We start from the raw sequence: 11,877 nt of genomic DNA, 5'->3' as shown, positions 1-11,877 counted from the left end.
ACGCAATTGAAGACACGGAGATTTTTGGCATGGTTCTGATAGGTGGTGCTATCGTACATCCACGTTGATGGAGACTTCAACCCACGGAGGGTAACGGCTGCGCGAGTCCACGGAGGGCTCCACCCATGAAGGATCCACGAAGAAGCAACCTTGTCTATCATCATGGCCATCGCCCACGAAGGACTTGCCTCACTAGGGTAGATCTTCACGAAATAGACGATCTCCTTGCCCTTACAAACTCCTTGGTTCAACTCCACAATCTTGACGGAGGCTCCCAAGTGACACCTAACCAATCTAGGAGACACCACTCTCCAAAAGGTAATAGATGGTGTGTTGTTGATGAACTCCTTGCTCTTGTGCTTCAAATGATAGTCTCCCCAACACTCAACTCTCTCACACAGATTTGGCTATGGTGGAAAGATGATTTGAGTGGAAAGCAACTTGGGGAAGGCTAGAGATCAAGATTCATATGGTAGGATTGGAATATATTGGTCTCAACACATGAGTAGGTGGTACTCTCTCAAAAAATGAGTAGTGGAAGTGTAAGTACGTTCTGATGGCTCTCTCCACAAATGAAGAGTGGGTGGAGGGGTATATATAGCCTCCACACAAAATCTAACTGTTACACAAAGATTCCCAAACTCGGTAGGACCGAATCAGCAAACTCGGTCAGACCGATTTAGGTCAAAATGTGAACGTTAGAGTTTTCGGTGGGACCAATAAAGTCATCTCGGTGGGACCGATGTGCAGGGGTTAGGGTAAAATCTCAACTCGGTTTGACCGATTACTCAAACTCGGTGAGACCGATTTTGGTAATAAGTAAACAGAGGATTGGTCAAGCGAACTCGGTGGGACCGTCTGAACAAAATCGGTTAGACCGAAAATGTTGCAATAGATCACAGAGAGTTTGCAAGCTCATCTCGGTGAGACCGAGATCCCATCGGTGAGACCGGAGTGACTAGGGTTTGGCAGTGGCTGAATAAGATGAAACTCAGTGGCGTCGGATAGACAAAGTCGGTGGGGCTGAGTTTGACATTTAGGTTTAAGACATATGTGGATGTGAGAAAGTGGCTGAGGGTTTTGGAGCATATCAACAAGCACTTTAAGCAAGCAAGTCATTAAGCAACACCTCATCCCCTTTTAATAGTATTGGCTTTCCTATGGACTCAATGTGATCTTGGATCACTAAAATAGAAAATGTGAGTCTTGAGCTTGTTGTCAATATATGTCCTTAGCATCTTGAAGGGGTCCACATCCTCTTGTCCATGCCACTCCAATGTTGAACTTTTCTGAAATGCACTAGGTAGAAGTATTAGTCCAACGAAAGATATGTTGTCATGAATTACCAAAATCACCCAGAGAGAACTTGTGCTTTCACAGGGTCCCCATGGAAAGAAAATGGTTGGAATTGATACACCTCAACTCTCATTCTTCATTTTTAATTCCCATGAAAGAAACATGCTGTAAGTACGTACTACCTCCGTCTGGGTTTATTGGTCCCCATTGTATTTCGTGTCGAATTTTGACCATAGATTAAACTAACAAAATGTTCACGCATGTCATCAAACATTATATTTTTGAAAACTATGTTCAAATATGAATCCAATGAGATAATTTTTCTTGACATGCATTAACATTCTGTAGTTAAATCTTTAGTCAAAATTTGGTACAAAGTACAAAGAGGACCTATAAACCAGGACGGAGGTAGTAGTAAAGATATAAGCGTGGGGATTTTCTTTAATAACATGTGCGTGATTTTGGGATGTGATGGGCGGTTTATTTACTATTGGTGGTAATTAGGATGATTTATTTTATTCCTATAATGGAATGTGATGCGTAATAATAAAAATTAAGGTGATATTATTTATTCTTACCCGTAAAGAAGTGTTTTGATGTTATGATGCAATACATAATTTGAAGGATCCTGTGTGCTCATGTTTATACCGTGTGTAATTAGAGGGAAGAAGGGATGTGTTTGATGGTTAAGTTTTTTTTTTTTTTGAGATGGTTTGATGGTTAAGCTTAACTGCCACACTTGCTAGTTATGATTTCAAAGGACAGGCAAATAACTCCATTCAACAATTACACCACTCCGTGTGTATCTCTACGTCTATAGTTTTATAACAAAATATGAATTAATTCATCATTGAGTTTTTATATATACTTCCTATAATTTTATACTCTTCCAATCTGAAGGGAAGTACTATTAACGTAGCACCTGAAACTAGAAATCTCCCAAACGTCTTCGATCACAGCAAAAGACTGTCCATCAAACGGCAAAATAAACAAGTTAACTTGAAGTAATTCACGGAACATCCCAGCTAAACACCAACAGTCAAACGAAAGAAGAACAAATGATTTGTCCAGCCCATTCTTCGGCATGCTCACACACTCACACACACTCCTAAATCGATGTTGACCTTATCAGCGACTTGGGGGAGCCCAAAATGGAGTTGATGTGCACCAACGGCAATGAGGCATTCACATCCAGTTGCTTGCTGGACGGCCCTGGCATTTGTGGAGGTGAGATGACACTAGAGGTCCAACAGTTAGGCTGGAGGGCTAGGGGTGCTGGCATCCCAGGCATCGTCGAGGTACTGCAAGACCCACAGTAGGCCTGGACAGCTGGGTGCGCTGGCTTCCCAAGAGGCATCAACGTTACATTAGCAGGCTCATTGCAGGGCTGGACTTCCTGCAATGCTATCTGAGGCGTCGGTGGGGTCAAGGACGAGTCTGCCAGCTCCATCATCCAATGGCGAGCCACTGACTTTGCGAAGCACAGCTGGCCGTGGTCATCAGCATTCAGCACTGGGTACGTCAACTGGGAGTTCACTGGATTGACATGACAATCAGCAATGCAACGTTAGTAGGCCAGAAATGCTTAGGATCAAGTGGGGTTGCCAGAATGCATGGTTACAAATGAACGAACCAAGAGTAAATAGTGTATTTTTCAAGTTAAGATATACTGCCTCCGTCCTGGTTCATTGGTCCCCTTTGTATTTTGTGCCAAATTTTGACCATAGTTTTAACTAACAAAATCTTAATGCATGTCACAAAAAAATTATATCATTGAATTTCTATTTGAACATAGTTTCTGGTGATATTATTTTCGCTACGGTAGAACATACGTTTTATTATGTTAAAATCATGGTCAAAATATGACCCTAAATACGAGGGGGGCTAATAGACCAGGATGGAGGTAGTAGTTTATATATTATACCATGATAGTGTAACAAAATAAGTACAATTAACAGGGGGCGAGATCCATGGCAAGTAAACAATTTGCACGACATCAGAGGCTTCACAGATAGATTAATTTTAAGTCTAATATCTTTTGAGAGTTATAAATACTTCTGTAGAGATGTTACCTGATACAGACGAGGTCAAATTCAGATGCAGGGGTTGTGGCTGATTGGACAGCAACTGGGGTTGACTCTGGCTGTTGCTGCATAGGAAGCCTGGAGCTTTGCATTCAGCATATCCGCTAGAGCCTGATAAAAGGTGATTGTTCTGAGCCTCATTTGGTTCAAAGGCAGCTTCCCCTGCACACGACCTTAAATAAATACAAATAAAGCAAAAATGTCAGATGTCATCAGGTGAAAGACCAAACAATTACGAAAACACTAACGCCCACACGTGTGGGCGTTACCCAACTCGCCCACACGCCTGAATCGTCGTTCACTGTCTTTTGCACAAATCTTGACACGAAAAGGTGGATTTGGTGTGCCACGTAGGACGGGGCTGGTGTGTGGGCGTTGGAGAGTTTGCCCACACGCCCGCACCATGTTGTTTGCCAGCTGCGCTGTGTGGGCAAACTGCTTTTCGCCCACACAGCCACCACCTAGGTTATGCGCGTGTGTGCGAACTGCTTTTGGCCCACACGACACTCCTACATTGTGGATGACAACTGCAGTTATGCAAACGTGGCAACTCGGTACACACATGGCAACTGTGATTCTTTGCTACACGGCAACTGCAGTTACGCGAATGTGGCAACTCGGTACACACACATGGCAACTGTGATTCTTTGCTACACGGCAACTGTAGTTGCGCGCACGTGGCAACCAGATAAACACACATGGCAACTGTGATTAACAATACATGTCAACTATGGTTGGACCACACGTGGCAACTAGGTAAACACACATGGCAACTACTGTTTTGACCAAATGTGGCAAGTAGTTAATCACACATGGCAACTACGATTTGATTACACGCGACAACTATCATAAATTAGACATGGCAACTATAGTTAACCAAAACAGATAGAGTTGTCATGCTTTTATAACTACACTTGCCATCCCCAATAACTACATCTGCCAACCAGGATGGCAACTAAATCGTCATCCCGCGAAGTACTTAACGTAGCTGCGCCAGGACGTGTGGGCATTTTTGCTTCGTGCCACACACACGGGGTGAAGATGAGTAGTACTTGTTGGGCGTGTGGCACGAAATAGCCGCGCCCACACGTGTGGGCAATTCTAATGTCCGTCCACACACAGCCCGTGTGGGCTGCCTCTTGCGTACACCACACACGGTGTGTGGGCGCATGTCGTATATGCCACACGTGTGGCAGTTATCGGCGTCCAACAATTATCATTATGTATGAATGTTCATAAAACAAAGATAAAAGGAGGAAAAACATGCCTTGAAGTTGCATTCAGAAATTCAGAGAATGCAAATGGTAGAAAGTCCGGTTTGAAATAACCGTCTCTCTCATGATATGGTTCAAGCATTACAACTGCCTTCTTTCCAAGGTCAACACCAACCATCCAGGCAGTCTGATCATAAGACATCAGGTAGAGAAGATCACCACCATTTGGGCTGAGGGTCGGGTGGGCTGTGGTCAGGTTCCTTAATGGTGATTTTCCACAACCATCCCAAAACTTTGGCAACAAGACAGAATGATTTGGGTTGTTGGCCAAGATGTCATCAACATGAATAATGTGCCCCTTGCGCCAATGGTCCCAAGAAGTATGCCTATAACATGTCCGAATCTTCCAACCATCAGGGATGTAAATGATTTGCTCTTTGGGCGCTTCTAGGAAGTCCTCATGCGGGCGAAGGAGGATATCCAGGTCGTATATCTTGTCTACACTATCCAAATCCTTCGTCATCTTAAACCTCTTATTACGGTTACTAATACTAACAACCTCACGTCTGTAAAGATGATCCATCTCCACAAACTTGATAACACCATTGTAGCAGGCAATGTCCCGAACCGGCTTTGGGTCACCCTCCCGAGGCAAGTTGAATTCAGGCTTGGGAAGTGGAATGAAAAAGATGAAGGGGTCCTCCTCAAGAATGTTGCAAGCGATAATACCACGCCAGAGGTCGACCCATCCTATCACGCCAGCACCAAGAGTGATCACCTTGTGAGGTACAATGAACATGTCCTCTACCCTGAGTTCAGTAGTAGATGCCTCCAACTGCAATGTCCTGGTAACCCACTTGCCCGTCTTGGATGAAAAGATACAGATGTCATAGTATCCAAGGGTAGCTGTGGCAGCGAGATCGGCGAGGAAGAATTGTCCCTCGTCACACGGCACGACGCCAACATACAGTGTATTCCTGGTACCTGGAGGAGTAGCCGGGATCGATCTGAGGGACGGATTGCATCGGCCGGCCTTGTAGATGAAGTACTCGACGAGATTACAGTCCTGGACAGAACTTCGGGAGCCGCTGGTGAAGGCGAAGCATAGGAGGACGAGGTCCTTCTCCGAGAATAGAACCCGGGGCTCAACAGCAAAGTGCCCAGGGTCGACATCAGGGCCATGGACGCAAAAGTGGGAGACGGCCGGCGGATCCGCTAGGTAGAAGGTGACCTTTATGATGCGACCGGTGCTTGATTTGGCTTCAGCGGTGGTGGCGTTATGGAGATCGGCGAAGTAGGCCTTTCTGTCGAGGAGAACCCAGGCGGGATAGCTAGAGGGGGTGGCGGTGGCGGCGGCGGCGGCGGCGGGGGGGTGAAAGGAAGAGGCAGGAAGCGATCCCTCCATGGTAGTCGGCGCAGATCGGATTGGGAACTAGGGTTAGCTTCCAGGGCAGAAGACGATGATTTTTATGGGTGGGGGGATAGTTGGGCTGGATTTCGATACGGCGTCGTCCTGGCCTTGTTTGCGGTCGGCATGATGGCGGTTCGCGCGTCTCGGAGTTTGGATTGGGCTTCCATGATAGGCCTTGTTACCCTGCGCGATCTTCATTTGCCTGGCCGTCACCTGGATCTGTATTGTCTACACATTGCTTAAGACCAGTGGCTGGGGCAATTTCTCAAAAAAAAAAAAAAAAAAAAAAAAAAAAAACAGTGGCTGGGGCATCACCTTGTGGCGACTCTTGAGACGAAATTTTGCGCACTAATCAAGCTGACCTTATTTGTTTAACATGTTAAGCTTAGTTTAGTGAGAAAACAAGCGCATATGCACACCAGTTGCATGTTGGTGATAAAAATGATTCCCACATAGTAAGTGTCACGACCCGGTCCCTGAATGAGGCCCGAATCTCTGCGCTTATTGTCAGTCCCTAGATCAAAAGCTGACACACACAGTCAACGATGAAATACCGAGGATACATCATATGTCAAGTATTACATCGAAGATCCAGTGCTTTATAATGCACACATGTTTAGCTCATATGCTAACTTACGATAGAATCATGCAACGGAGATATCATTCTAGTCTTGTGGCAACCACCAACTCACAGGCAAGAGTTCATTATAGCGCCGTAACCCTACTTCGTACCTACCACTCGATATTGTAGACCTGCAACATGATATGTTGCAGCCACAAGGGCCAATACATCGAATGTGTTGGCAAGCTTCACCAGGATTGGCTTGTTGGAAAAATAAACATGCAAAGTGGTGCGGATGGTTTTTCCTTTGCACGAAAATAGTTTTCCTCCCTCTGTAATAGTGGTCTACTCTAATATATAGCATTTGAACATGTGGGCTCCGGTGCCGTGGTAGCCCAACCTTCCCAGATGCTGTTGTTGGTATCACACCAGGAACTGGGTTGGTCCACACTTCCCTTTGGTTCAAACCATTCATTTTACATAAGAAGAGGTGATGAGATTAGGCTGACAATTCTTAGGTGAGTTGCTCAAGTTGCCCGTAACCGGTGGCACGGCTAATCATGATCAGTTATTACACTCTGCGGAGGTTTGTGTACTTTAACCGTGATTCCTGATCACACCCTTAAACTACTAAAATTCACTTGTGAAGTAGCCAGGTAGACCAAGACAAGAATTTTGGGAAGTAGTCGCCCCCTCAAAAATGGCAGACCCAGTCCAACCTACATGCGAGACTATATCTGCTGGTCGTGCCCAGGAGGGCTCCCACAACTTACTTGGTCCAAAAAGAGCCCATATTGTTTCATGGTTACACATGGAAGCTACTCAAGTTTGAACTCGTACAATCCCTTTGAGCCTGGACGGTCGCCCAGAAAACACGCGGCCAGCAAAGCAATACCAAAGTACATCCCAGATGATTCATCAATTAAGTAGTAGTTAAGTAGTCACCCAAGTGGTTGTATGGTGGAATAATATAGGTTTTTCCCAATGCACGATATAGCATTTATGCAACTACTCGTAGGTGATACGTCCATTTTGCATCATGTTTTCCTACTGTTATTTATAGTGTTTTTGATCATTATAACACTTTGTGGAGAAATTCTAATGTCTTTTCTCTCTTAATATGCAAGAGTTACATGAAGAGGGAGATTGCCGGCAGTTGGAATTCTGGACCTGAAAAAGCAACGTCAGAGATACCTATTCTGCACATCTCCAAATGAACTGAAATTTCACGGAGATTTATTTTGGATTAAGCAAAAAATATTGGAGAGAAGAGATACCAGAGGGGGCCACCTAGCTGCCCACTAGGCACCGGGGCGCGCCTACCCCTTGTTGCGCCCTGGTGGGTAGTGGGTCCCCTGGCCAGCCTCCGGTGCCCATCTTCTGGTATATAAGCCCATTTGCCCTAGAAAAAAAATAAGAGAGGACTTTTGGGAGGAGCGCCGCCGTCTCGAGTCGAAACTTGGGCAGGAGCACTTTTGCTCTCCGGTGGAGCAATTCCGCCGGAGATACTTCCCTCCGGGAGGGGGAAATTGAAGCCATCATCATCACCAACAAACCTCTCATCGTGGAAGGATCAATCTTCATCAACGTCTTCACCAGCACCATCTCATCTCAACCCTAGTCCATCTCTTGTGTTCAATCTTTGTATCAAAACCTCATATTGGTACGTGTGGGTGACTAGTAGTGTTGATTACATCTTGTAGTTGATGCTAGTTGGTTTATTTGGTGGAAGGTTATATATCTAGATCCATTATGCTATTTAATATCCCTCTGATCTTTAGCATGTTGATGCTAGTTGGTTTATTTGGTGGAAGGTTATATATTCATATCCATTATGCTATTTAGTATCCCTCTGATCTTGAGCATGAATATGATTTGTGAGTAGTTGCTTTTGTTGGGAGAAGTCTTGTCATAAGTAATCATGTGAATTTGTTATTCGTTTGATATTTTGATGATATGTATGTTGTGATTCCCTTAGTGGTTTTCTGTGAACATCGACTACATGACACTTCACCATCTTTGGTCCTAAGGGAATGCATTGTGGAGTTGTTATTAGATGATGGGTTGGTAGAGTGACAAAAGTTTAAACCCTAGTTTAGGCGCTATTCCGTAAGGGATTGATTTGGATCCATATATTTAATGTTATGGTTAGATGTTATCTTAATTCTTTTTTCGTAGTTGCGGATGCTTGCGAGTGGGAGGCTTGTTCAAGTAAGAACAACACCCAAGCACCGGTCCACCTACATATCAAATTATCAAAGTAGCGAATGAGAATCAAACAAACATGATGAAAGTGACTAGATGAAATTCTCGTGTGTCCTCGAGAACTTTGTACATATTATAAGAGACCGTTTTGGCATGTCCTTTGCAACAAAAAGGATTAGGCTACCTTGCTTTAATTATTGTTATTTTTGCTATTTTTCACTTGTTACAATTTACATTGCTACCAAACTATCTATTACCAATAATTTCTATGCTTGCAGAAAACATCTTGCTGAAAACCGCTTGTCATTTCCTTCTGCTCCTTGTTGGGTTCGACACTCTTACTTATCGAAAGGACTACGGTCGATCCCATATAGTTGTGGCTCATCAAGGCTCTTTTCTGGTGCCGTTGTCGGGGAGTGAAGCGCTTTTGGTGAGTGGTATTTGGGAAGGAAAATTTATGTTACATACTGAAATTTACTATTACTTGTTACTATGGAAAACAATCCTTTGGGGGGTTTGTTCGGGCTATCTTCACCTCGACCGGAAGCACAAAGAGTTGCTCCTCAACCTAATGAAAATATTTGTTATGACATTCCTTCGGGTATGATAAAGAAACTTCTAGCTACTCGTTATGCAGGAGATGGAACACTACATCCTGATGATACGTCTCCAACGTATCTATAATTTTTGATTGTTCCATGCTATTATATTACCTGTTTTGGACGTTTATGGGCTTTACTCAACACTTTTATATCATTTCTTGGGACTAACCTATTGACCGGAGGCCCAGCCCAGATTGTTGTTTTTTTGCCTATTTTAGTGTTTCTCAGAAAAGGAATATCAAACGGAGTCCAAACGGAATGAAACCTTTGAGAAAGTTATTTTTGGAACGGAAGCAATCCAGGAGAATTGGAGTAGACGTCAGGGAAGCAACGAGGAAGCCACGAGGCAGGGAGGCGCGCCCTACCCCCTGGGCGCGCCCCCACCCTCGTGGGCCCCTCGTGGCTCCCCTGACCGACTTCTTTCGCCTATATATGTCCATATACCCTAAAAACATCGAGGAGCACAATAGATCGGGAGTTCCGCCGCCGCAATCCTCTGTAGCCACCAAAAACCAATCGGGACCCTGTTCCGGCACCCTGCCGGAGGGGGGATGCCTCACCGGTGACCGTCTTCATCATCCCGGTGCTCTCCATGACGAGGAGGGAGTAGTTCACCCTCGGGGCTGAGGGTATGTACAAGTAGCTATGTGTTTGATCTCTCTCTCTCTCTCTCGTGTTCTTGATTTGGCACGATCTTGATGTATCGCAAGCTTTGCTATTATGGTTGGATCTCAAGATGTTTCTCCCCCTCTACTCTCTTGTAATGGATTGAGTTTTCCCTTTGAAGTTATCTTATCGGATTGAGTCTTTAAGGATTTGAGAACACTTGAAGGTATATCTTTAGATCTTGCAATGGATTCTTTTTGTTCCTTGTTTTATCACTAGTTTATTCTATAAAAGAAAACTACAAAAAAATGGAATTGAGTTTGCCTCCTACGCTTTATCTTTTCAATATCTTTCGCGAGAATGACGGAAAGGAAAATTGTGCTCAAGTGCTAGAAGAAGAAGTCTATAAAATGTTTGGAACTAAATCTTTGTATGATGAGCATGATTGCAATGTTGTTAGTATGAATTCTATGAATATCCATGATGCTAATGATATGCAAAGCCACAAGCTTGGGGATGCTATGTTTGATGAAGATGATATTTTTTGTCCCCCAAGTTTCGTTGAGCAAATTTATTATGATGAAAGCATGCCTCCTATTTATGATGATTATTGTGATGACACGTATGCTATAAAGAATAAAGATAACCATGAAACTTGTCATCTTGATTTTAATTTTCAATTGGATTATGCTTCACATGATAGTTATTTTGTTGAGTTTTCTCCCACTACTATTACTGAGAATAAATTTGCTTTGGAGAGTAGTAAAATTTCTATGGAAGTAGATCATGAAAAGAATGCTTTAGGTGCTGGTTATATGGTTGAATTCATTCATGATGCTACTAAAAATTATTATGAGAGAGGATCATATGCTTCTACATATTGCAATAATATCAAGTTTCCTCTCTACGTGCTTAAAATCTTGAAGTCATGCTTGTTTTGCCTTCCTATGCTTGTTGATTATTGTTCCCATAAATTGTTTGCTCACAAAATCCCTATGCATAGGAAGTGGGTTAGACTTATATGAGATAGTCATATTCTTCATGATGCTCTCTTTATGTTTCAATTCTTATCTTTAATGTGAGCATCATTGAAATCATCATGCCTAGCTAGGGGCGTTAAACGTTAGCGCTTGTTCGGAGGCAACCCAATATTTACCCTTACTGTTTTTGTGTGTTCACATGATTATGTTACTGTAGTAATCATTTTTTATAGCTTTTGTTTCAATAAAGTGCCAAGTAAGACCTTTAGGATAGCTTACGGTGATAGTTGTGTTGATCCTGCTGAAAATCAGAAACTTTTGCACCCAGTAAATTAGTTTTGATAATTCACAGAAACGTGATTTTGATCTTATTCTTTTTGCTTTGGATTGGTACAAAAATTTCTTAGGACTTCCTAATTTGGTAGAATATTTGGAGTTCCAGAAGTACACGTTTGATACAGATTACTACAGACCGTTCTGTTTTTGACAGATTCTGTTTTCTATGTGTTGTTTGCTTATTTTGATGAATCTATGAGTAGTATCGGAGGGTATGAACCATAGAGAATTTGGAATACATTATATATTACACCAATATGAATTTGGAATAAGTTCATAATAGTACCTAAGTGGTGATTTATTTTCTTATACTAACGGAGCTTACGAGTTTTCTGTTAAGTTTTGTGTTGTGAAGTTTTCAAGTTTTGGGTAAAGATTCTATGGACTATGGAATAAGGAGTGGCAAGAGCCTAAGCTTGGGTATGCCCAAGGCACCCCAAGGTAATATTCAAGGACAACCAAGAGCCTAAGCTTGGGGATGCCCCGGATGGCATCCCCTCTTTCGTCTTCGTTCATCGGTAACTTTACTTGGAGCTATATTTTTATTCACCACATGATATGTGTTTTGCTTGGAGCGTCAT

The 11,877-nt window shown here is 43.2% G+C and overlaps 1 protein-coding gene across 1 annotated transcript; it reads right to left on the bottom strand.

Moving 5' to 3' along the window:
* Nucleotides 1–2,269: 2,269 nt before the first annotated feature.
* Nucleotides 2,270–6,053, bottom strand: LOC123093002 (uncharacterized). The gene is made up of 3 exons (XM_044514877.1): nt 4,648–6,053; nt 3,369–3,553; nt 2,270–2,832 (listed from the first exon to the last, which is right to left on the bottom strand). Exons 1-3 carry the CDS (start codon nt 5,997–5,999, stop codon nt 2,405–2,407), a joined length of 1,965 nt encoding a protein of 654 aa, XP_044370812.1. The 5' UTR covers nt 6,000–6,053; the 3' UTR covers nt 2,270–2,404.
* Nucleotides 6,054–11,877: the final 5,824 nt, after the last annotated feature.

This window comes from Triticum aestivum, chromosome 4B, assembly GCF_018294505.1.
Source record: "Triticum aestivum cultivar Chinese Spring chromosome 4B, IWGSC CS RefSeq v2.1, whole genome shotgun sequence".
Classification (NCBI taxonomy): domain Eukaryota; kingdom Viridiplantae; phylum Streptophyta; class Magnoliopsida; order Poales; family Poaceae; genus Triticum; species Triticum aestivum.
The sequence above is the reverse complement of the archived record's forward strand: the minus strand, read 5'-3'. Positions and strand labels throughout refer to the sequence as shown.

Excerpts from the sequence above, each read along its gene's own strand:
- LOC123093002 (XM_044514877.1), bottom strand. The coding sequence starts at position 5,999 with ATGGAGGGATCGCTTCCTGCCTCTTCCTTTCACCCCCCCGCCGCCGCC. Across the intron at positions 3,554-4,647 it reads TTTCTGAATGCAACTTCAAG|GTCGTGTGCAGGGGAAGCTG; the intron begins GCATGTTTTTCC and ends TATTTATTTAAG. Across the intron at positions 2,833-3,368 it reads TTTGACCTCGTCTGTATCAG|TGAACTCCCAGTTGACGTAC; the intron begins GTAACATCTCTA and ends ATGTCAATCCAG.